Source organism: Symphalangus syndactylus, chromosome 15 (genome assembly GCF_028878055.3).
Source record: "Symphalangus syndactylus isolate Jambi chromosome 15, NHGRI_mSymSyn1-v2.1_pri, whole genome shotgun sequence".
Lineage (NCBI taxonomy): Eukaryota > Metazoa > Chordata > Mammalia > Primates > Hylobatidae > Symphalangus > Symphalangus syndactylus.
The window spans coordinates 6,876,377-6,902,165 of NC_072437.2; the positions used below are offsets into that span (position 1 = coordinate 6,876,377).

Consider the following 25,789-nt stretch of genomic DNA (forward strand, 5'->3'; position numbering starts at 1 on the left):
AATGTTAATTCTCATAATTTTTGAAGCTTAGACTGCCTGTTTATTACAGTATAGATGCTGTTGTTTCCATTTTCAGAAGACTGTGCGGTCTTTTTAACTGATGAAGAGCAAGGCTTTGTCTCTAATTCTGCCCAGTTAAAGTGCAGGCGTTAGGCTAGAGCTGGGACAAACCTGGAGCGGCTTCATTGGCTTTCCTACTTCTTTTGCATCCCAAAGCATAAGCTTAAATCGTCTCAGAAGGACAAGGTCCGCCAGTTTATGGCATGCACTCAGGCTGGCGAGAGAACTGCTATCTACTGCTTAACGCAGAATGAGTGGAGACTAGACGAGGCCACGGACAGCTTCTTCCAAAATCCAGACTCGTTCCACAGGGAGTCCATGCGGAACGCTGTGGACAAGAAGAAGCTGGAGCGGCTGTACGGCAGGTACAAAGGTAAGAGGAGACGGCAGCAAAACCGGACGGATGTCGGCCTCCGCGAGCGGCCTGCGCGCTGCACTTCCAGGGTTCTGGTGCCGGGGCAGGTCTCCGGGCTGGGGCTGCCGTTGCTTGTCCTCCCCACGCTCAGCGCTCAGCTGCAGAATCCACTTTCTTCTGTTTAAATGGGGTTGGGACTGTGATTGGTGGGGGTGGGGAGGGTGAGAAGAGGGGAGTCAGCGATGGAGCAGGGCCAGGCCTGTGCCCGCTTGTTCTGTGCGGTGAGTCTGACGCTGCACGGCCTGTCAGGGAAAAGCTGCTGCTGGGAGCCTTGGTGTCTTGGCGTGACTGTGTCTGTTAATACAGTATTTTTTTCAAGCACTTCTATTTAGGCTGAAATATTGATGATGAGAAGGTTAAGAACAACATCAAATCATGAAGATGATCCCGAAGGGAGGGGTAAACCTTAGTGTTTTCCTTGCCCGGGCAGTGGCGTGTCAGCCCTGAAATAGCTTCAGTGGTTAGAGAGGCTTTGGGAAAAGCTCTCAGCAAAGAAACTTTTTGTTGCAGATTGTGATTTTTATTGACATTAGTGCTTGGATCGGAGCTTCTTGTCAAAATGCTTCTTGTCAAAATGTGCCTTGAACTAACACTGCGGTGATGAGCATACGCAGATCCACACCCCTCTGCAGGCTTTAAATTTCATATCCAATGCAGAGGGAGAGGCAGCAGTCTAAGAGCTGACTTACTTTGCTTTTCCTTTCTAGCAGTTTTTAAGGCTAAGTTTTCTAAAACTTTAAAACAAAACCAAGTCCTGACTCATTTAAACAAGTGTTAGCCCAAATATACAATAATTTCCTGGGCTTTAAGTTATTGTTTGTTTATTTATTTATTTATTTATTTATTGGTGTCTGTGTGTGTGTGTGTGTGTTTGCATGACCGAGTCTCGCTCTGTCGCCAGGCTGGAGTGCAGTGGTATGATCTCGGCTCACTGCATCCTCTGCGTCCCACATTCAAGCGATTCTCCTGCTTCAGCCTCCCAAGTAGCTGGGACTACAGGGGCGCGCCACTACGCCCGGCTAATTTTTGTATTTCTAGTACAGACGGGTTTCACCGTGTTGGCCAGGATGGTCTCGATCTCTTGACCTCATGATCCACCCGCCTTGGCCTCCCAAAGTGCTGGGATTACAGGCATGAGGCACCGTACCCAGCCAACTTCTTATTTATTATTTTCATTTTTTACTTTTTAAAATACTGTGTGTGTGCTTTAGTCTTTCTTTTTAGATCTGAAAAGTGGGTTGAAAATTGCTTTTAAAAATCTTGACTCAGAAACATAGTCAGTGGTAAAACAAACCAGGTTTGTACTTATTGTAGTTCCCAAAGAATGAAAATTGTTTTTAGTTAAGCTTTAGTCTACTTTAAACATTTTTGGCTAAGTTAATTGTTGAGCTAATTTTGTAAGTCATATGCTGATTTTTGTGCAGATTTTTAAAAGTTATTTAAATATATACAGCTGCCTTTGAAAAAATACTTGTGTATAAGAGGAAAATTTTGTCTTTGGGTGTTGTTGAAGCTTCATCCCTTCATTATTATTTAACTTTATTCATGCAATTATAGTCAGTTAAAGTAGAAACATGGTACAATCACTTTAGGCTCTAAAAATAAACGTAGTTCTAAGACCGTTGACAAATATAACCTTGGTTATTACATTAACATATACAAACGAACGAGTACTTGCAAAATTACCTGAAATGTTGAACATGGTTGTAATGAAATTTACTGAGATGGTTTATTAGCTCAGAGCATTGTAGATCAATATTTCTATTCATGAAGTATAGTATTAGGAGATGGAATTGAATAAGGTGATAAGTGGGAATTTTTTTTACAGAACCTCTGTCCCATAAACTATGCTGAGGTTGTTTTCTGTCTGATATAAGAGAATAGAGTTAGAAGGATGTTTATGGTTTTTTTCATTTTTGTTACCAATTTTTCTTTTTTTTTTTTTTTTTTGAGACGGAGTCTCACTCTGTCGCCCAGGCTGGAGTGCAATGGCATGATCTTGGCTGACTGCAACCTCCGCCTCCTGGGTTCAAGCGATCCTCCTGCCTCAGCCCCCCTAGTAGCTGGGACTACAGGCGTGTGCCACCATGCCTGGCTAATTTTTGTATTTTTAGTAGAGACGGGGTTTCGCCATGTTGGCCAGGCTGGTCTTGAACTCCTGAGCTCAGGTGATCCACCCGCCTCAGCCTCCCAAAGTGCTGGGATTATAGGCGTGAGCCACCGTGCCCGGCTACCAGTTTTTCTTTGGTAACTATATATATGTGGTAGTATACTACTTAAATGACCAAAGTTAAATTTTGTGTGAAAGGGAAGAAAAGTTTATCATACCTAATCTTTCTTCGAGCAAAGAAGCTACAGGTTTTCTATTTTTACCTTCTAAACCAACAATTTACCTATGCATTATGATAATATGATATAATCTGTCTGAAATTACTAGCTTTAGTGAAGTCTTGCTGGGATGCCTTAAATATATTTTACTGTTTGATTTTCTGATAAACAAATGCTAAGTTCTTTAATTTTATTTCTAAACTAGAAATAGGGGGTGGGGAACCTGAATTTCTAAGCTATTAAATGTGGATACATAAGCTAAATGATTCTGAAAAATAGTTATTGTCCAGTACCATTAGAATTAGCAAATGAAATCCCTTAAGAAAAACATCAATCATTTACTTTGGCAGAGTTGTGATAAAAAGAAACTCAAGGTATTGTAAATACTTTATCAATACAGTATCTTTTATAGCAGTCTGCCTTTGGGTGAGCTAAATTTCTGTAAATTTGGATTTTTATTTCACTTTAGGGAAATTAAATTTTTCTTAGTGAACAGATCTTCTCGAAAAAAAATTCAGTGATTTTTTTTCCCTAAAATCCAGAAACCTAGATTTTAAAAATAGGACCGTTTTCTGGATAAATTCATAGTTGCTCACTATTTCTTTCATGTGTAGTAGAAAACTGCAGCCTATTGATTGATGTGTTGGAAACATGCTTGCTAGAACTATGTAGGATAATCGAATGCCAGGATTCAAACCTCCTATTTTAGAATTACTTTTCAAAATAGCATAACTTCCTTTTCCCATGATATTAACTACAGATCCACAAGATGAAAACAAAATTGGAATCGATGGGATCCAACAGTTTTGTGATGATCTGAGCCTGGATCCTGCCAGTATCAGTGTATTGGTCATAGCGTGGAAGTTCAGGGCAGCAACTCAGTGTGAATTTAGCAGAAAGGAATTTCTAGATGGCATGACAGAACTTGGGTAAGTCAATTATTCTTAGCTTAAATGTTTTCAGAAATGAAAATACTTTTAACATTGTTTTTCAGCGACCTGTACATACTAATTTCATATCTGCTTATTTTCTTTGTCGGTCAACAGTGGACCGCTTATACAACAGTGGTCCTGTAATGTTAGAATGGGGCTAAAAAATTCCTGCATCCCAGCCATCATAATGTCATAGCACAATACATTGCCTGTGTGTGGTGATGCTGGCACAGACAAACCTACTGTACTGCCAGTCGTATAAAAGCATAGCACATCCAGTTATGTGCAGTATATAATACTTGATAATATAAAGGATTATGTTACCAGTTTATGTATTTACTCTACTTTTTATTATTTTCAAGTGTACTCCTACTTGTTTGTTTGTTTTTTGAGATGGAGTCTTACTCTGTCATCCAGGCTGGAGTGCAGTGGCATGATCTTGGCTCACAGCAAGCTCCATCTCCTGGGTTCAAGCGATTCTCCTGCCTCATCCTCCTGAGTAGCTGGGATTACACGTGCCTGCCACCATGCCCGGCTAATTTTTGTATTTTTAGTAGAGACGGGGTTTCACCATGTTGGCCAGGCTGGTCTTTAACTCCTGACTTCAGGCGACCCACCTTGCCTCAGCCTCCCAAAGTGCTGGGATTACAGGCAGGAGCCACCGTGCCTGGCCCAGATGGATTTTTAAATATCACCTGTTCATATTGTTTAAAATAGATACAACTAAAACAGCTTTGAGGCATACAGGAACTCTACAGATAAGGAGGACCGTTTCATAATGATAAAGGGTTTATCTCACCAGGAAGGCAGTCGCACTTATGTTTTTATGTATTTATTGAAGAGTCCCAATGTATTTAAAGCAAAAATAAGCAACTACAAAGAGAAAGATACAAATCTGTGATCAAAGTGAGGAATTTTCACACACGTCGTAGTAACTGATGGAATGCATAGATGAAAACTCAGTGAGGAAATAGAAGATTTGGACAGCACAACAAATGGCCTAGGAGAACATTTAGAACGTTGCCTTCAATGTTGAAGAATACATATTCTTTTCAAAAGAAAACACAGAACAGCCTGGCAGAAGAGATACCATGATCATGAAGGTGATTTTCCCAGGGCTGGGCTTATCCATTGCATTCCAGATGTACTGACGCCTGTGATTTTCCCAAATGTGGGAAACTGGACTGCATAATTTGTGGTAGTGGGGGGCTATGTTTGTGTTCTCTCCTGGTGTTTAAAATTAAAAAAAAAAAAAACTTTATTAAAGGCACAGAACGTTAATAAAAATTGACAATAACCTGGGCTGTTAAGTAAATTGCAACAATTTTCAGAGGTTTGAAATGATACAGAGTATGTTTTCTGACCACAGTACAGTTAAACTAGGAATATAACAAAAAGATAACTAGGATATGTGTGGATATTGCATACCTCTGAGTAACCCTTGGGATGAGAAAGAAGTTACGATGGAAATTAGAAAATATCTTGAATAATGAAAATACAGTATATGTAAGCTTGTAGAATTCAGCTTATTAAATGCATATTTTAGAAGGAAGGAAAAGCTGAAAATCAGTGAGCAAAGCCTTCCATCTCAAGAAACAGAAAAAGAATATAGAAGGAAAGAATTAATATTTTTAAAGAAGCACTAATTTACAAGAATAATTAAATAGAAAAGAAGTTGTCATTAGGAAGGATCAGTAAAGCCAGAAGCTTCTTATTTGAAAAGATTTGTAAATGTGGTAAATCACAAGTAACGTACATGGATGAAAAGGGGGACAAGATGGTAGGTGCCAGAAGCATTAAAAAAAAAAAGTCTGTTATGAAGAGCTTTATGCCACTAAATTTGACAACGTATGTGAAAAATATAACTTACTAAAACTGACACATGAAGAAATAGAACATCTTAATAGTTCTGTAACTCTTAAGAATTTGAGCCTGTAATTTAAAATCTTCTTAAAGAGACAACCCCTGTTTGGGATGACTTAATTGGCACATCCTACCAAACTCCTAATGAAAAGGAAAATCCCCAATTTTAAACATCCTCTTCCAGAGAATAGTAAAGGAAGAAAGATTTCACAATTTGTTTTTAAGGCCAGCAAAAGCTACATGACAAAACCAAGGAAGAACATTTGAGAATGGAAAATTATAGGCCACTCTCAGCTGTAAGACTGAGAAGATGCATAAGATGATTATAAGATGCAAAAATCCTACACACAGTATCAGGAAACTGACCAGTCATTAGCAAAAAACCCAAGATGATAAGCCCAGGATGATACATCATGACAGAGCTGGTTCTATCCAGGAATGCAAGATCCGTTTAATGTTACAAAGTCAATCGGTGTAATTAATTTACCATGGTTAACAACAGAAAAAAAAGGGTCATCCCAGTGCATAAGATGGATTTGATCAAATTCAGTGTTTCTTCATTTAAAAAAATAAATAAATAAAACTCGTAGAAAACTAAGAATAAGAGGGGCAGTTCTTAATCTGGCCAAAAGGAAAAAATTCCTATGGCAAACATTATACTTACTGGAATCGTAAGCCACCTTCCCTTTGAGACAGAACAAAACCCGAATGACTGTTTCTATTCGGTATTAAACAGGAGATCATAGCTAGTCCAACCCATGGATAAAATATTCAAATCAATAGTGGCGTTAGCCAAACTACAGGATCCAAGGTCTGCAAATAAAACCCTGTTCTATTTCAGGGCACCAAGTGCAACAACCAGCAAAACAGTAACATTTAAAATCTATGTCATTTTTCAGTATCTTCAAAAATACAAAATACCTAGAATAAATCGGATTAAAGATGTGTGATACTCCCATAGAGAAAATAGTAACTCATCGAGAGACAGGAAAGAAGACCTGAATAAATGGAGAACTATACTTCATTCGTAGGTTGGAACACAGTGTTTTATCCTTAGCTTTTTATATTGAATGTGATCTCAATTTAAAAATCCCAATAGATAGTGGGTTTATATATGTGTAATTTGACAAGCTGATTTGAAATTTCTATGAAAATGCGCAGTCAAAAAGCAGTTCTTGAAGAAAAAGAACAAGATGGGAAGATTTGCTGTACCAGATAATTGGAACTTTTAAAGCTGCAGTAATGAAGACTACATGGCATCAAGTGCCAGATCAGATGAATAGGCCAGAGACCATGGAGCAGAATGGAGGGCTCAGAAAGAAGTCCGTGTATGTGGGGACTTGTGGTTTATGACAGAGCTAGACTTAAGTGGAGAAAGACATGTTTTCAATAAATGATACTGGGAGAATTAGCTAGTATTTTGGGGAAAAATAAATCCTGACCTCTACCGCATACCGTATGTAAAAATCAGTTTCAGATAGATTGTAGATCTCAGTATGAAAGGCAAAAGCAAAAAGTCTGTAGAAAATAATATAGGAAAATGTCTCTATGACTATGAAATAGGATAATTTTTAAAACATCAACAAAAACAATAAATCACCATAAAGAAAAATACCGATAGAGTGTATTATAGCAAAAATAAGAACTTCTGGTTAAGAAACATCAAGGTAGTAGAAAGGCAATCCATGTTCTGTGTGAAAGTTCTTTAAAAATTCCTGGCAAAGGCTTGTATCTTTAATATATAAAGAATTTCTACAAAACAATAAGAAAAAGACATTGAAAAACAACCAAAAGATTTGACAAGCACTTCACAAAAGATGCACAAGGGCCAGTTAAAGTATAAGATGCTTAATCTCATTCACTGGGGAAATGCAGGTGAAAACCACAGTGAAATAGAACCCCATAGCAAACCACCCTCTAGGGTGCTAAAAGAAGACACGATAGCAAATGTGAGTGCAAATGTGTGGAGCGGGACTCCAGCGTACTGTTTGATGTCAGTTACTAAATGGAAGGTGCACAGACGCTGTGACCCAGCCGTCCACTCTGGAATGTGCCTGATGTGGTACATTCACAGGTATGTTGTGATCTGTGCACAGAAGGGTTGACATCATGACTCCAAACCGGGAAACTAGAAACAGCCGGAATGTTCACCAACAGTAGCGTTTATGAATCATAAAATATGTATATAACAAGAATTCTATATGGCCGAGAAAATGAGCAGCTGGAGCAGTGCATACCCACAAGAACGAACCTCTCGGACATCACAAAGGCAGGAACAGCCAGACGTGAGGTGGTGCACACTGAGTTCCTGATTACATCCAGCTAGAGGCATGGTGAAGGACTGCTCCGGTAGGTGGTGGGGCACAGTGGGCCTGGCCCAGAAGTCTGATTGTCCATGCCTCCCTGGAGGGACGAGGAGGCTGAAATGGCAAAGAGCCCTCAGCTGCCACCCACTCCCTTTTTTAAGAGGGTCACACTGTTGTGCCAACTGGGGTACAGTGGGTTGCTGGGACTTCAGGCACATGCCACCACGCCTAGCTAGTTTTTATTTTTCGTGGAGACTGGGTGTCTCTATGTTGCCCAGACTGGTCTCAAACTCCTGGCCTCAAGCGATCCTCCGTCCTCCACCTCTGAAAGTGCTGGGATTACAGGAATGAGCCACTGCACCTGGCCCAGCCGCCACCCTTGATGTGGATGGTGCTTATGCTGACCTTCACCTGCAGTACAGTCATGCGTCACTTAGAGACAGGGACACGTTCTGAGAAGTGCATCGTTAGGAAATTTCATTGTGCAGATATCAGAGTGTACTTACACAAGCCAAGATGGTACAGCCCACTACACACCTAGTCTGTGGTATAGCTTGTTGCTCCTAGGCTATGAACCTGTTCAGCAGGTGACTGTACTCAGTTCTGTAGGCAGCTGTAACACAATGGTAAGTCTGTATATCTAAACACACCTAAAGGTGGAAATGATCATGCGTTGTGCTAGACGTTGCAGTGGCTCTGACGCCCCGAGGGGCAGGAATCTAGGTGCCATTATGATTTTATGGGACCACTGTCACATATGCCTTCTGCTGTTGACCAGAACTTCGTTGTGCGCACAGGACTGTGACTGCACACAGGACTGAGTCATATATTTGTGCTTTTCTGTGTATGTCTTCACGGACTTTTCTAGCTGCTCTAAAGCTTTCTCCGATGTTCTTTCCTTACGCCTACTCCACTTGAGTAAGTGTTGCTTTTATTCTGTGCTTTGCTGTGCAGTCGAAATTACAAAGATAGACTTTGTTTTGCTATTGTCGATTTCTGCCTTAGAGGCTGTTGACTGTTTTTAAAGGTTATTGGCTTTTTGATGGAAAAATTCAATTTTAAAACAATATAGAGCTGTGTTTTACAATACTTGGATATTTTAAATCTAACCTGCTATAATGAAGAGATCCCTAAAAAAGGTAGCTTAAGATTTATATGAGTGGCTGGGTGCGGTGGCTCACGCCTGTAATCCCAGCACTTTGAGAGGCCGAGGTGGGCAGATCACAAGGTCAGGAGATCGAGACCATCCTGGCTAACACGGTGAAACCCCATCTCTACTAAAAACACAAAAAATTAGCCGAGCGTGGTGGCGGGCGCCTGTAGTCCCAGCTACTTGGGAGGCTGAGGCAGGAGAATGGCGTGAACCCGGGAGGCGGAGCTTGCAGTGAGCCGAGATCGTGCCACTGCACTCCAGCCTGGGCGACAGTGCGAGACTGTCTAAAAAAAAAAAAAAAAAAAAAAAAAAAAGATTTGTATGAGTTTATTTTTCGCTTGTATGATGGGACAGAGGTAACAATGGCCCAGGCTGGCAGGGCGACTGCCATTCTGCAAGTCACTGAGAAATGGAGTATTTCCATATTTCCATTACCTCGTCTCTGCCATCTTGTCACCTCATGCCCTGTCACCGCAGGGCGGGGGCCTCTCTCCGTGGTCAAAGCTACCAAGTTAGACCACACCCTTGTTCCAGTTCTCAACAAGAGGGCAAAAGATGTTGGTTTTGGGTTTTACTTCTAGTAATTTTATTGAGATCTAATTCACATAGCATATTTTCTCTCATTTAAAGTCTACAGCTCAGTGGTTTTAGTGTATTCCCAGAGCTGGGCAGCCGCCACCAGTATCTGTCTTAGAGCATTTTGAATTCCTTTTAGCAAGGGAGACATTGCACCCCTTACCTTCTCTTACATCATCACTTAGAGCCTCAGGCCGCACCTGGGAAAGGAAGTTGGGAAATACTGTCTCCAGCTGGAGCTGCGTGCCTGGTCACAGTTCCTGCATAGGTCACGAGGGGACAGTCGACTAGGGAGGCGCGTCTGCCACAGGACAAACCACTCTCTGTCATCGCAGGTGTGACAGCATGGAGAAGCTAAAGGCTCTTCTGCCAAGACTGGAGCAGGAGCTGAAGGACACAGCCAAATTTAAAGATTTTTATCAGTTTACCTTCACCTTCGCTAAGAACCCAGGGCAGAAAGGTTTAGGTGAGTATGAAATCCAAGTACGTAAAATGCCAGATCCTAAGGAGGTTTTCAGTGGACGTGAGCAACATGATTTCTGTGCAGCCAACTGTAATGTTTTTGGGTTTTGGTTTGGTTTTTTTGAGATAGGGTCTTGCTCTGTCACCTAGGCTGGAGTGCAGTGGTGCAATCACAGCTCACTGCAGCCTCAATCTCCTGGGCTCAAGCAGTCCTCCCACCTCAGCCTCCCCAGTAGCTGGGACTACAGGCGTCCACCAGCGCATCTGGCTGTCTTCATTTTTGTTTTAGTTTTTACTAAAGACAAGGTCTCGCCTTGTTGCCTATGCTGGTCTTGAACTCCCGAGTGCAGGCATTCTTCCCACTTCAGAGCGTTGGGATGACAGGCATGAGCCACCGCGGCTGGCCCAGCTGTAACGTTACCACCCTCTTGGTTTCTTTTCTTCACACTTTGCTCTGTATGTAGGTAGATGAGTTTATAACACCATGTGCCTGAAAATCTCAGTTGATAGCGTCTCTCAACTTCCGGGTTTACATATTTAAATTTTAAAATGTAAACTAATTTGTAAATGTCCTGTATCAGTTCATAATTGTTCTCTCTGTGCCACATAGACCCAGCCCGCATACCAACAATTCAGCCCACTTTTGCGTTTTATTTTAAAATACTGTACTCCATTTGTATGGACCATTAATGTGGCCCCTTTGCGTGGACAATAATAAATATATTTTTTACTTGAGGAGTCTGCATTCGCTTTAACTGTCACTCCTAACCCTGCAGCAGGGATTCAGGGACTGCAGTGAAGGTGGAGGTGGAGCTGGGTTGGGCCCTGGGAGGTGTGCAGTGATCACCTGAGACGGCAGTTGCACAGAGGAACAAGCACAGGGTCAGAGGCACGGGGCAGAAGGACAGGGAACGCAGGCACAGAGGGGCAGAGACACGGGACAGAGGGATAGAGAGACGGGGGACAGAGGGACAGAGGCACGGGGACAGAAGGACAGGTACAGGAGCAGAGGAACGGGGGGGGACACGGGCAGAGGCATGGGGGACAGAGGGGCAGAGACACGGGACAGGGATAGAGAGATGGGGGACAGAGGGACAGAGGCACGGGGACAGAAGGACAGGTACAGGAGCAGAGGAACGGGGGGGACACGGGCAGAGGCATGGGGGACAGAGGGGCAGAGACACAGGACAGAGGGATAGAGAGATGGGGGACAGAGGGACAGAGGCACGGGGACAGAAGGACAGGTACAGGAGCAGAGGAACGGGGGGGACACGGGCAGAGGCATGGGGGACAGAGGGGCAGAGACACAGGACAGGGATAGAGAGACGAGGGACAGAGGGACAGAGGCACAGGAGACAGAGGCACGGGGGGACAGAAGGACAGAGGTATGGGAGCAGAGGCGCAGGGGGACACGGGCAGAGCCACAGGAGAGAGAGACACAGAGGGCTGGTGAGACATACCAGGTGCTGAGACGCGTCTTGGCCCCACACTGGTTACTGAATTACAGTGCCTGCTGTGCAAGGCGCTGGGGCCTGTTGGGCTCTCGCTTTGCCTCTTGGGTAACAGTAGCAGTGTGTGCTGCGTCTTGGCTCAGGAGCCTGCCGCGTGCGGCACCTGGGGACATCAGCAGTGCCAAGATCCCCAGCCTTGCTCAGGGCTGCAAACTGATGAGAACCTGTCCTGCCCTTTCTGTTTGTGAGCTGGGATGATCACAGAAGGAAGTCTTTCCGTCTCCTGGTGTTGGGTGCCAGAGGTGCAGGCTGCTCAGAAAGGGCTGATGACCTCGGGGCGAGTGTGTTCCCTGCTTCTGTGGACCGAGGGTCAGTTTATTGTCATGTCCCCGTGAACTCATGGAGTGCTGTTGGTGTGCTCTGGTGGTGGTGACCGCTCCCTTCCTGTCTGCACGGCAGGCTGCCCTGGGCTCGTCCAGTCGCCTTCTACTCCAGACCTGGACTTGCTTTTTCTCCAAAGAGCCCTGATTTCTTTTAATGGAAACTGGTTTCAGGCCGTGGCAGAGTTGCAGCTGGTGCTCATTCAGAGTCGTCATTTCTAGGCTTTTTATTTTTTAATTTTTTTATTTTTTATTCATTTGGATGCTTCTAAACCACAGTCAGAACTACAGATTATTTTTCCTCCTTGAGCTTGTCTGTATTGCAGCTGTGTTTCCCTTCTCCTGCTCTGGTTCTCAAGGGCGCAGGTGATGATAGCATTAGAATATCATGGTGACGTGTTAGCCCAATCCCACATGGCACACACCACAGGCTCAGAGTGACGAAACGAATGCTGTCTCCACCAGTAGAATTACTGTGAGTAGCGGAAAAGGGCGGGGGGGGCGGTAATACGCTCTCCCCCAACTTAAAACAGTAGTTGGGCTTTGCCTTTGTTTTCCACGTACACAGCTAGGCCTCCCCTGTCGTTGTGGGTGGTCCTCACTCTGTGTTCCCCAGCAGCCCCTGCTCATCACCAGGGCTTCCGTTGATGTCTCTCTGCTCACAGGTTTTGAAATTCATTCTCCAGTGGATCCCCAGGAAGTGCTTTTGGGGACAGTATTCCCTGAGTCCTTGCGCGCTGGGTATAAAATCCTAGCCTCCTTTTGTTCCTTTGAATGTCTTCAGTGTGTCGCTCCACTTTCTTCTGGCGTAGATCGTTATTGTCAAACAGAATGATGATAAGCCAATCTTCTTGGCCTTATAAGTTGCCTACTGTTTTGCCTAAATACCCAAACAAAGGCCATTTTTTCTTTTGCTTTGAAGCCCAGTAATTTTACTAAAATGTGTCTGGGTGTTGTGGGTCATCCACGGTCAGTGTTCTCATGTATGATGCTGAGTGCTTTCAGTAAGTACTTTCTAATCTCTTTTAATTTCAGGGAAAATGTTCTTGAATTATAGTTTTAAGCATTTGTTCTGTTCCTTGTATTTGGTTTTGGTCTCTATGGAAACTCCTGTTACCCATATAATTGGAGTTGGGTTCCCTGCGGAGTTGGGTCCCCTATGGAGTTGGGTCCTCTGTGGAGTTGGGTCCCCTGTGGAGTTGGGTCCCCTGTGGATTTGGGTCCTCCGTGGAGTTGAGTCCCCTGTGGAGTTGAGTCTTCTGTGGAGTTGAGTCTTCTGTGGAGTTGGGTCCTCTGTGGAGTTGAGTCCCCTGTGGAGTTGTGTCCCCTGTGGAGTTGTGTCCCCTGTGGAGTTGGGTCCCCTGTGGAGTTGAGTCTTCTGTGGAGTTGGGTCCCCTGTGGAGTTGAGTCCCCTGTGGAGTTGAGTCTTCTGTGGAGTTGGGTCCCCTGTGGAGTTGAGTCTTCTGTGGAGTTGGGTCCTCTGTGGAGTTGAGTCCCCTGTGGAGTTGGGTCCCCTGTGGAGTTGAGTCCCCTGTGGAGTTGGGTCCCCTGTGGAGTTGGATCCTCCGTGGAGTTGTGTCCCCTGTGGAGTTGGGTCTTCTGTGGAGTTGGGTCCTCTGTGGAGTTGGGTCCTCTGCGGAGTTGAGTGCCCTGTGGAGTTGAGTCTTCTGTGGAGTTGGGTCCTCTGTGGAGTTGAGTCCCCTGTGGAGTTGTGTCCCCTGTGGAGTTGGGTCCCCTGTGGAGTTGAGTCTTCTGTGGATTTGGGTCCTCTGTGGAGTTGAGTCCCCTGTGGAGTTGTGTCCCCTGTGGAGTTGGGTCTTCTGTGGAGTTGGGTCCTCTGCGGAGTTGAGTGCCCTGTGGAGTTGAGTCTTCTGTGGAGTTGGGTCCTCTGTGGAGTTGAGTCCCCTGTGGAGTTGTGTCCTCTGTGGAGTTGGGTCCCCTGTGGAGTTGAGTCTTCTGTGGATTTGGGTCCTCTGTGGAGTTGAGTCCCCTGTGGAGTTGGGTCCCCTGTGGAGTTGAGTCTTCTGTGGAGTTGGGTCCTCTGTGGAGTTGAGTCCCCTGTGGAGTTGTGTCCCCTGTGGAGTTGGGTCCCCTGTGGAGTTGAGTCTTCTGTGGAGTTGGGTCCCCTGTGGAGTTGGGTCCCCTGTGGAGTTGGGTCCTCTGTGGAGTTGAGTCCCCTGTGGAGTTGAGTCTTCTGTGGAGTTGGGTCCCCTGTGGAGTTGAGTCCCCTGTGGAGTTGAGTCTTCTGTGGAGTTGGGTCCCCTGTGGAGTTGGGTCCCCTGTGGAGTTGGGTCCTCTGTGGAGTTGAGTCCCCTGTGGAGTTGAGTCCTCTGTGGAGTTGGGTCCTCTGTGGAGTTGGGTTCCCTGTGGAGTTGGGTCCCCTGTGGAGCTGGGTCCTCTGTGGAGTTGAGTCTTCTGTGGAGTTAAGTCTTCGGCAGTGTGCGTTGCTTTCTCTCAGTCCTTTTTATCTGTACTTCATTTCTCTTTTATTTTAAAAATGATCTTCCTTTTTCACCATCTCCTCCTCTGAAGTCATCACCCATCTTGTGTCACATAATGGCAGTGATAGGTTGTGAGAAATGCATTGTTAGGCAGTCTCATCGTTGTGTGACATCACAGGGCGCGTGTTTGCAAACCTGAGTGGCATAGCCTATTGCACGCCTAGTAGTATGGCACAGCCCATGGCTTCTGGGATACAAACCTGGACAGCGTGTGACAACTGTAACACAGTGGTGAGGATTTGTGTATCCAAACACACTGAAGCATAGAAAAGGGGCAGTGAAAATGCACTTTTGCAATCCTGTGGGACTGCTGTCACTTATGCGGCCTATCGTTGGCTGAGACGTTGTGCCATGTGTGGCTGCCTTTGAGTTTATCTCCCTCATGTGCCTTCTAGTAAAGTAATTTCCGGAATGATTTTCCTTTGTTTCTAATTCTTGAGTGTGATTTCCTCATTACTAAGTTTTCCTAATTCTCATTTGTGGTGTTTCAGGTTTTGTTTCATTTCTTAATGTCCTTTAGCCTATTTTGAAGTCAATGGTCACACTTAAAAAACCTTTTTAATTTATTTTGAAACAGGGTCTTGCTCTCTTGCCCAGGCTGGAGTGGAGTGGCATGATCATAGCTCACCGCAGCCTCTAATTCTTGGGCTTAAGCGATCCTCCCACCTCAGCTTCCCAAAGTGCTGGGATTACAGACATGAGCCACCACACCTGGCTTAACATTTTGTTTTAGAGTTGAGGTCTCCCTCCGTTGCCCAAGTTTAAATGCAGAGGTGTGGTCATGACTGCAGCCTCAGGCTCCTGGGTTTCAGTGATCCTCCCACCTCAGCCTCCCAGCTAACTGGGACTGTAGGCACGCAGACTGTGCCTGGTTAATTTTTAAACCTAGGAGAGACGGAGTTTTACTGTGTTTCCCGGGCTGTTCTCAAACTGCTGGTCTCACGCCATCCTCCCACCTCAGGCTCCCAAAGTGCTGGGATTACAGGCGTGAGCCACGGTTTCAGCTGAAGGTCGCACTTTTGATCTGTTCTGTTGGTGTGTTTCCCAGCATGCATTCATTTTCTAGGGGTGACTTCTGTTTGTAGTATCTTTTTTCTTAGGATAGCATTGTACGGGATTTGATCTCAGGGCTGTTCTGTTGCTCATATTTATGTGAAATTAGTTTTCCTAGTGTTTCAGAAGGAGGATGGTTCGGGGCAGCTTTTCAACTTCATGGTGATCCCTCTTGGCTGTGTATGTGCAGGCGTGTAGCAGACAGAAATGTCGGCTTTGCTGTCTGAGATTGTCTGGCACTGCTCCTCTCCCCTCCTCCGCTTTTCTCTCTTTCCCGTCTCCATTGTCCCTTTCCCGCCCATCCTTTTCTGCTCCCAGGTGCTTCCCTGTTGGTGGCCTCTGCCTTCAGCCACAGCCTAACTCAGGGTCATCCTTACCTGGTCTTGGCGCGTAGGCACCTCCGAGGCCCTCCTGTTCTCACATCTGTCAGAGGCCCTGTGCGCCCCACGTCCCCGGCACGACGGCACCACACGGGTCCTATTGCTGGCAGTGGCTCATCCCCTAGCTTACAACTTGGGTTTGTGATGATACTTTCTCACCTAAATTTGTGGTAAATGTTGCCTCTGGGTGTTTGGCTTTGCTTTCTAATTGCTTCATCTGCTTTTATGCACAGATTCAGGAAGGTTAAACGCTGTGCTGCCTCCGCCCCGCCTGTCCAGGGCCCTCCCCCGCCCCCTTTTAGTGCTGCATCCTCGTAGGCCGCTTGTCTGAAGGAGAGGGTGATGGAGCGTGGGACGTCTCGCATTTAAACCCGTCAAGTCAGGAGTGCTTGGGGGTTTATTTCCCCCAGGACTGTTCTTTTGTCTTTTCTTTTAACCATTTTAACTATTTTTAAGTATACGGTTCAATAGCACTAAGTACATTCACAGTGTTGTGTAAACATCACCAGTATTTATTCCCATAACTTTCTCTTCTTCCCAAACTGAAACTCTGTCCCCATCAAACACTGACTCCCCACTCCCCTCTCCCCCGGCCACTGGCAGCCCCCATTCTACTTCTGGTCTGTGGAGTTGACTCCTCTTGGGGCCTCACGTAAGTGGAATCACACAGAATGTATCCTTTTGTGACTAGCTCATTTCGCTTGGTATAATGTTTTGTCGTAGTGTATGTCAGAATTTCCTTCCTTTTTTAAGGCTGAATAATACTCCCTGTATGCATAGACCACATTTTGTTTATCCATTCATCCCTGTATGCATAGACCACATTTTGTTTATCCCAGTGGACACTTGGGTTGCTTTTACCATTTGGCTATTGTGAATAACACTGCTATGAACATGGGCGTACACATATCTGTTTTAGACCCTGCTTTTAATTCTTTTTTTTTTTTTTTTTTTTTTTTGAGATGGAGTCTCGCTGTGTCGCCCAGGCTGGAGTGTGCAGTGGCGCGATCTTGGCTCACTGCAACCTCCGCCTCGCAAGTTCAAATGATTCTTCTGCCTCAGCCTCCCGAGTAGCTGGGATTACAGGCATGCATCACCACGCCCAGCTAATTTTTTGTATTTTTTTAGTAGAGACGGGGTTTCACCATGTTAGCCAGGATGGTCTTGATCTCCTGACCTCGTTATCTGCCCGCCTCGGCCTCCCAAAGTGCTGGGATCACAGGCATGAGCCACCGCTCCTGGCCCTGCTTTTAATTCTTTTGGGTATATACCCAGAAGTGGAATTACTGTAATGTATGGTAATTCTGTTTAATTTCTTGAGGAATGAGGAACCACCATATTTTTTTTTTTACATTCCCATCAGCAACGAAGCTGAGCATCCAACCTCTGCACATCCTGCCAACAATTGCTGTTTTCTGAATAGCGGCCATCCTGATGGATGTACCCAAGACTGCTCTTTATAAGCTGACATTTTACTTTGGGGACTAAAACTCTCCTTTTTTTTTTTTTTTTTGCAGTGGTGTCACAAATTTTAATGCAAAATAGGCACTCTGAAAACAATAGGTAAAAAATAAAAATAAAGTTCAACAAGCTATCTTTGAATTTACAACAGACTACACCGGTGATCACAGACCAGTTTCACAATTGCCTCCAATATGCACATTATAGCAGTTACATCCAAGTATTATATTTTTAAAATGCACATAGTAACATCATGTTTCTCAGATGCTGTCACATCCTCCAGATATTTCTACCCAGAGATACAGTAAACGGGCTCCTCTGCTGTGTACCACCAGCATTATTACTTGCGGTCTAAACTGGCTGGTCTCCATCACTGGTTCTGGTGCTTTAAGTTTTTTTATATTATGTGGGGGAAAAAACGAGGTTTAACATCCAAAGGACAGGCCGGGCACGGTGGCTCACACCTGTAATCCCAGCACTTTGGGAGGCCGAGGCAGGCGGATCACAAGGTCAGGAGATTGAGACCATCCTGGCTAACACCTTGAAACCCCGTCTCTACTAAAAAGAATACAAAAAATTAGCTGGGTGTGGTGGCAGGCGCCTGTAGTCCCAGCTACTCAGGAGGCTGAGGCAGGAGAATGGCGTGAACCCAGGAGGTGGAGCTTGCAGTGAGCCGAGATCGTGCCACTGCACTCCAGCCTGGGCAACAGAGCAGGACTCTGTCTCAAAAAAAAAAAAAAAAAAAAATCCAAAGGACAGTGACAGCAATGGGGATTCTTTAACAATATGCCATCCCGTCCACCTGGATTAAGCTTCCAGCCCTTAACCAGCTAGAGAAAAGCCCGTTTCACCACTAAACATAGCCTCCAGGAAATGTGGCCAAGGATTTACTGTACCAACCACGGAGACTTCGCTCTTGGTCTGCAGACTTACCCTGCCCCTGAAAACCTACGCTGAAATTTAAGTTAGTTTCCACACTCGGGGCAGTAAAGGTTTATTCTAAAGGCACTGAAGATTTATTATTTTTGCCTCTGAGTGGAGAAATGACTTAGCCTATCAAAAGAAGGAGAAAAGAAAATCTACACTGAAAAGTATTTCTGCATCTATAGAGTGACTCTGTTTGTAAAATAACTCTTGATTTATGAGCTGCATACCAGATGTCAGATTCTGTCTAGTTTTAACAAATGAAAACATTTGGTTTTCTACAATAAAACTCTTATTTTTTATCTTCACTATTCCACTCTCTTTCTAAAAGGCTGAGGCAAAATAGTCATTAAAGTTAAAGCTCATTTTAGTTTAGACCCTGATTACTCAGTAACTATCATCAGTATTCTCAAGAAACCATTACCACTCTTTTCTAGAAACTAACAAGCAGGCCGAGTGTGGTGGCTCATGCCTGTAATCCCAGCACTTCTGGGCAGATCACTTGAGGTCAGGAGTTCGAGACCAGCCTGGGCAACATGGCAAAACCCCATCTCTACTAAAAATACAAAAAATTAGCTGGGTCTGGTGGCACACACCTGTAGTCCCAGCTACTCAGGAGGCTGAGGCATGAGAATCGCTTGAACTCAGGAGGTGGAGGTTGCAGTGAGCTGATATCACATCACTGCACTCCAACCTGGGTGATAGAGCGAGACTCCTTCTCAAAAAAAAAAAAAAAAAAAAAATATATATATATATATATATACACACACACACACATACATACATACATACAAGAATTATCTGGGTGTTGTGGTGTGCACCTGTAGTCCCTGCTACTCAGGAGGCTGAGGCAGGAGGATTACTTGAGCCTGGGAGGTGGAGGCTGCAGTGAGCTGAGATTGCACCACTGCACTCCAGCCTGGGCGACAGAGCCAGACCATATTTAAAAAAAAAAAAAAAGACAAGAGAATAATAGTGCGGAAGAAGACTTGGGATGAGCTCCTTCAGCGTTCTTGGGCTCAGTCACTTGGTAAGGACTGGGCCACCTGTGCTCCTGACAGGTGCTGGTTTCTGCTGTGGCTGTTCTTCCATCTCATGCAGGTTTTTTGTTTTTGTTTTTTTTTACACTTCTCTCTGTTTCCTGATTCCCCTCACCCCGATTTTCTCTGGCAATAGTCACCCAGACAAGAAATGCTGCTTCTCACACTTTTCTAAAATTCGGCCATTTCAGGTCTGAGTGTAACGATCATGATTTTTCAGGGAAAGTCTGGGTCATGCTTTACTTTTGAGCAGTTTAATTCTCAGAGGTCTATCCAGCTTCCTTTGCAAATTGAGGATTAGTCTGATCCAAATTTTAAAATAATAGCAATTACTTTTTATTGTTAAATGTTTATCAGGAAGGACACTGAAATTTCAGTGAATGATAAAACTTTTTTTCTGACTATTTTGAACTGTTACTTTAATGTCTCAGCATAATCTTAGGATAATTCAGCTTCTATCAGAGATAATCATTTATATTTATTGATACTCTGCAATGCAGGGGATACTTCCTTTAAATGTTGACGTGGAAAAATGTTTTTTTTTTTTTTTTTTTTGAGACGGAGTCTCGCTCTGTCGCCCAGGCTGGAGTGCAGTGGCTCGATCTCGGCTCACTGCAAGCTCTGCCTCCCGGGTTCATGCCACTCTCCTGCCTCAGCCTCCTGAGTAGCTGGGACTACAGGCGCCCGCCACCACGCCCGGCTAATTTTTTGTGTTTTTAGTAGAGACGGGGTTTCACCGTGGTCTCGATCTCCTGACCTCGTGATCCGCCCGCCTCGGCCTCCCAAAGTGCTGGGATTACAAGCGTGAGCCACCGTGCCCGGCCGACATGGAAAAATGTTAAAAAGATTAGCATTTTATCTGGCTGTCATATGTAGGTATTATCTTTAAGAATTTTTATCTTATAATGCCATGTTAACTTGACACATACAGAGAAGTATTACGGAGCTTTTCTAGGCCCTTGGCAAAGCCAAGATTGGCTTCACTGCAGAACTTGTTGGAAACACAGGCCCTGGGGCTTCAGCCAGGCCGGCCGCCTGGGTTAGTAATGACTGCACAGCAAACACCTCAAAACACAGTGGCTTCACATGACAGTCATTTTGGTAGCTCATGATCCATTGGGTCAGGAACTTGGGCAGATTCCACTGAGCGGCCCTTCTCTTCCATCCGTGCTGCTGTCTGCCGTGGCCTCCCACCTGCCCCCAGCCACCCCGCTTGGGCCTCCTCACAGTGCAGTGGCTCAGGCAGAAGCACTGGGCCTGCAGAGGCTGCCACGTCCCCCACAGCGAAGTCCAGCTGCCCCATCCTGGAAACGCACAGCGTCCCTTCCACTCGGTGCCACCACTTCATTCCATGGTAATTTCCAGGAAGTTATAAATTAGAGTCTAAATTAATTGCCCAGTTCAAAGTTGCAAAATTTTCTTTGTACACGAATGTTTCAAGGAAGGTCAGTATATGGGTAGAGAGTGTTTTGAACCATTTTCAAGATTCAGGACTTACCATGTTCAGCCTGCATTTTATAAATTCCCTTAAGCGTCAGAACTTTCAGTGGCAGAATAGGCCGTTGAAAGCTGCAACAGATTTATAGTTTATCTTTGAATTCCTCACTGAGAACAAGGACTTGTTTATTCCTGTAGATACTTAAATGAAATGTTTGTCAGAATCATTCACTATAGGATGGGAAGCATTACAGGTTTTGTTTCTTTGCTTCATGACAGTAGCTGAGAGAATGTGAAATTTTATTAAAGAAAACAATAGCCTCCTCGGGAAAATGATTAGATTGTGTGAACACTTCAAATAGATTATACACTATTTTTAGAAAAGTTTTTTGAGGGCTTTTTAAAAACAGAAATCAAGCAAGAAGAGTAATTTTATGACTATAACCCAGAAATAGAGCCGTCAGTTTACGATTTCCAAAGATTACATGGTCTGTCTTGTGAGGAATTAAGTATAAATTGAACAGATTGAGACAAGTGTCCAACTGTTCCTAGAAAAGTCATGGACTGCCGTGGGAACGTGGAGCCAAAAGACACAGATTTACCCTTTATTTCCTTTGTGTGTGTGTCTGTGTGTGTGTTTGTGTCTGTTTCTATGTGTCTGTGTGTCTGTGTCTGTATCTGTGTGTGTCTGTGTCTCTGTGTGTGTCTGTGTCTCTGTGCATCTGTGTCTATGTATCTGTGTCTCCGTGTGGGTATCTGTGTGTGTGTATGTGTATCTGTGTGTGTGTGTGTGTGTGTGTGTGTGTGTGTGATTGTACTGTATTGTTTTTATGTAAGATGATGCTTTACTCTTAACTAATGGTTAACCTAACAGAGAGGATAAAGTTACTTGGCTCTGTTTTAATGTAAGAAACAACATAGTTACATACTGGCTAGAGTCTTGAATCAGTTGGCTTTGGGAATCTTTTGTAGTTTTGTTTTTGTTTTTTAAGAGGTGAGGGTCTTGCTCTGTTGCCCAGGCTGGTCTCAAACTCTTGACTTCAAGTGATCCTCCTGCCTCGGCCTCCTAAAGTGCTATGATTACAGGTGTGAGCCACTGTGCCCGGCCAGCTTTGAGAATCTTAATGTTTGAGGAAGTGAAGTTTCATGAGAGCTAATTTTTATGTCTGCCCTAAGGTACTTTTTTGATAGAGGACACATCTTCATTATCTAATCCTAAGTGGAGCATCACAAGCATGAATTTTAAATAGTAATGCCTTCTTCTAACATGTTTTCACTTAGGAGATGAGACTTTTTAGACGTTCTGGGAAAGAAAATAGCTGCTATAAAGATGTAGCCACCAGAGTAGCTGTTGGCCTTGATTTCCACTCTCAAGTTCTGCCGTTCTGAGTTGTTGTTTTTGTTGTTGTTGTTGTTGTTACTGTTTTGCAAATGGCTAAGTCCATTAGGACAATATTAAACATTTTTATATAAATAATAATAAATATTGAAAAAGCATGTATTTACTTTTGATAATGTGATTGACAAACATACAAATCAGGTCCTTTGTAGGAAAAGTTTTTAGGACCAAAACTAACCCGAAGTAACTAGATTAAATGTATGCCATAAAACTCTATTTTTTTTTCCTCCCCAGGTTCACCTCCATTTCTCAATGTGAGAGCTTTACATCATTAAGATGAGTTGAATATAGATTTCAATTAATGTTCTTCCTAAGTGATAAGGATGTAGACTTATAAGCAGGACAAGACTAATCATCTTCTTAGCATTTTACTGCGGGTCCCATCGGTAAGGTCTAGAGAGCTGTTCCATATCTCAGTTACTTGGCACTTTCTGACTTTCTCTTTCTTTCTAATTCAGACTCCAGGGTATTCAAAACTGATAAAGTTGGTCATGAAGCCTTTGCACATGGGGAATTTAGAGGCGTTTTATTTAAAGTGGGTTTTGCTACCCATACGCCTCTTGCTTATCCCATTTTAATAATGATCGACCCTGGAAATCTTGCTAGAGCTCCAACTTTAATAACTTCTGTTTAAGTGGGATTAAACCAGATTTAGAAAAAAATCTTTTGAAAAGTGTTTAGTTATGTACTTTGCATTTAAACTAATATATTACCTAACATTTATTAATCTGCTTTTCACATTAATCTTACATAAATATAACTCTTCTTTTATTGCCTAAAAGTGGTGAACACTATTCAACATGATTAAAGAAGGTCACTTTATTTTTATTTTATTTATTTGTTTAATTTTTTTTTTTTTTGCGTTATAGTTTCGCTTTTGTTGCCCAGGCTGGAGTGCAATGGCGCGATCTCGGCTCACCGCAACCTCCGCCTCCCGGGTTCAAGTGATTCTCCTGCCTCAGCCTCCTCCCCAGTAGCTGGGATTACAGGCATGAGCCACCACGCTCAGCTAATTTTGTATTTTTAGTAGAGACGGGGTTTCTCCATGTTGGTCAGGCTGGTCTCAAACTCCTGACCTCAGGTGATCCACCCGCCTCGGCCTCCCAAAGTGCTGGAGTTACAGGCGTGAGAAACCGCGCCCAGCCGGTCACTTTGAAAAAATAGAATTCTGAACCCCTTTATATACTTGCTGTGTCAAGCATATAAAAAGAAATCGTTATCAAGCTTCTGGTGAGCAGAGAATAAATCAGTGTTTCACAAACTATGGATTGGAGACAGCCCTGAAACTCAGCATTCATATTCTATTAGACATCTTTAGTAGCAGAGATTTGTATAGAAGTCGTGAAATAATCACCACCTTCTCGTGTGGGAAAAGTGAGGGGTTGGCTTTGATGGATACGCAGTGTCGATGTGTAGATGCGTCAGTGAGAACGCTTTCCCTGCCAGGTGCCGATTTGATTGATGCTTTAGGGACAAATCAGAGCCCTCCTAAGGCCTCTGTAATACTTGTGAAACGGGTTCTGTCTTAGCTTATGTAGTAACAAGGCAGGTCTATTTGAAAGTGAACAGTGTGTCCCTTCCTTTCTAAACTGGTCCTTTGATTTGCAGTTTGACACTCAGGCCAGTGCCCTATTTTTAAAAACAAATGATATGCATTAATAGTATCCAGATCAGGTCAGGTTTAAAGAACACCCAATATGTATGGAAATGCAAGTCTCCAAAACTGATTAATTAGGGGAGAATTGTGTGCATATCCAAATAACTTAATATACAAATCCTTTTTAAAGGAGTTTCCCCAGATTTATAAAATTAGACTACATACAGTTCTCAGAAGCATTTCCGTAGAGATTAAGCCTCATGACTCTTGGGTGAGATTGCCACATTTTATTAAGTAAATATCGATGTGCTAAGAAGTGGTCGTTTTTTGTGCAGTAGAAAAAGAGCGTGAGATTTACTAACTGCTCTTTCTCTCTTTTTGCCAGACTTAGAAATGGCTGTTGCATATTGGAAATTAGTGTTATCTGGAAGGTTTAAATTTTTAGATCTCTGGAACACATTCTTACTGGTAAGTGTCCTCCTGCATCTTGCTCTGTGCCCACTGTGGAGGGAGGTCGGTAGGTATGAGGCTGCATGTAATCATCCACTTCAGGTCTCACACGTGGAGGTTTTCAGCAGATGAACGTCGCACACAAAGATCCGCAGGTCCAGACAGGTTGCCACTTGGCTCTGTCACCTTGCCGGAGACCGCAGGGCTGAGCTGGGGCCGCTCCGGGGCCTCCTCAGAACGTGGCTCCTTGGCAGTCACGGGAAGTTCCTCTCAGGCTGGGGTTCCTGGAGACTGCAACCCCAGCAGACCCTGTGTTGTCTCCTCCAAGGACCTAGACAGCAATTCTGTCTTTCCACTGAGAACTCCAAATCCTCGACACGGTGCCAGCACCATACTTCTGTAGACTGGTCTGGGCTCCAGAACTGCAGATTGTATCTGGCGGTACCCAGCCACTGCGTGTGTCTATGGTCTGAGGCCATTTCTAAGTGTGTCTTACCATGCTCAGGAGGAAAAGAGGCCTTTGTGGGCCCTCTGGAGAGACACTTTGCTGGTGTGGGGCAGGGCTGCATCATGCCAGCCCGTCTTGCTGGCAGCAGCTGCAGCTGTGGGTTGTTGGAAGTGAGTGGCCACAAGCCTGGTGATGGCAGAGATGCCCAGACCTCTGGCTGTTCTGTCTACGAAAGTGAAAGAAGTGGTCTTCCACCGCCCAACCCACGGCCGTGCCAGGACCCGCACTGCCTCCATTCACCTGACACCGGGTGACACAGACTTTGCCACTTACGAGTCCTGTGGCCTTGGGCATGTCACTTTCACATGCCTCTACTTCCTCGTCTGAGAATGGCACCCAGAGAGCATGGCAGGTGGAAGGTGATGTCACTCAGTCCTGTGGGTTTGCCATGGAGAGACGTCTTTGCAGCTATGTGTTTCATTCCATCATGTGCCGTATTACTTCTCTCGAAATATCCAGAGGTCAGTAATGCTGTGCCCACAGCCCCCTTACGCCTTACCTGGGGTCAAACCTAAGTCACAGATGTTTCCCAGAGAACTTCACGCTCTTGTGTGCGGAGATGGGGATGAAGGCGCTCCCAGTGTCATTGTAACGGCAGAACACTGGAAAAGCCAGTGACCATCCACAGGAGAATGGACTAAAAAATCAGAGTATTGGTGCGATGGAGCACAGCTTTGGAGCCACGCAAACGAACGCACATTCACACACGTCAGCCCGCGTACATTCCAGACATTATGCTGAGTGGGAAAAAAACAAATTGCAGAAAACTACATGCAATTTGATAACAGTTAATGTTCTAAAATGTAAGAGAAGCTTATGAGCTGTTCGTGAATATATATATATATACGTGCAGCTAATGGGCAGGTAACGAGATTAAAATGCTGCCCTTCTATGTGACAAAACAGGGGTTTATAATTGTAATATTTAAAATGTTTTGTTTTTAAATAAGTCTGCTTTCTATATTTGGACCTTGGCATTGTTGTAGCACTTAACATTTATACAGAACACTATGACTTTTAACAATTTTATTGTACTTGTTCCTAATCAAATTAATGAACATTAATTGAAGATCGCTGGGCCACTAGAATATATGAGAGTTAAGCTCTGTATTTT

The 25,789-nt window shown here is 44.2% G+C and overlaps 1 protein-coding gene and 1 non-coding gene across 8 annotated transcripts in view; both read left to right on the top strand.

The window, feature by feature from the left end:
- Positions 1-25,789, top strand: part of DCUN1D2 (defective in cullin neddylation 1 domain containing 2) — a 38,180-nt gene that overhangs the window by 8,118 nt on the left and 4,273 nt on the right. For 3 of the 7 annotated variants that reach the window (XM_063618590.1, XM_063618589.1, XM_055245113.2), the window contains exons 2-5: positions 217-433; positions 3,564-3,732; positions 9,969-10,099; positions 24,104-24,186. In XM_063618590.1, coding sequence (XP_063474660.1) covers positions 259-433; positions 3,564-3,732; positions 9,969-10,099; positions 24,104-24,186 — 558 coding nt within the window. In that variant the 5' untranslated portion in view covers positions 217-258. Of the gene's footprint in view, positions 1-76; positions 434-3,563; positions 3,733-9,968; positions 10,100-24,103; positions 24,187-25,789 lie in introns of those variants that run through there. The other 4 variants (XM_055245115.2, XR_010115891.1, XR_010115892.1 and 1 more) reach the window with 4 other exon arrangements.
- Positions 4,802-4,965, top strand: LOC129464284 (U1 spliceosomal RNA). Its single transcript, XR_008651523.1, has one exon. It is a non-coding gene; the product is annotated as a U1 spliceosomal RNA (small nuclear RNA).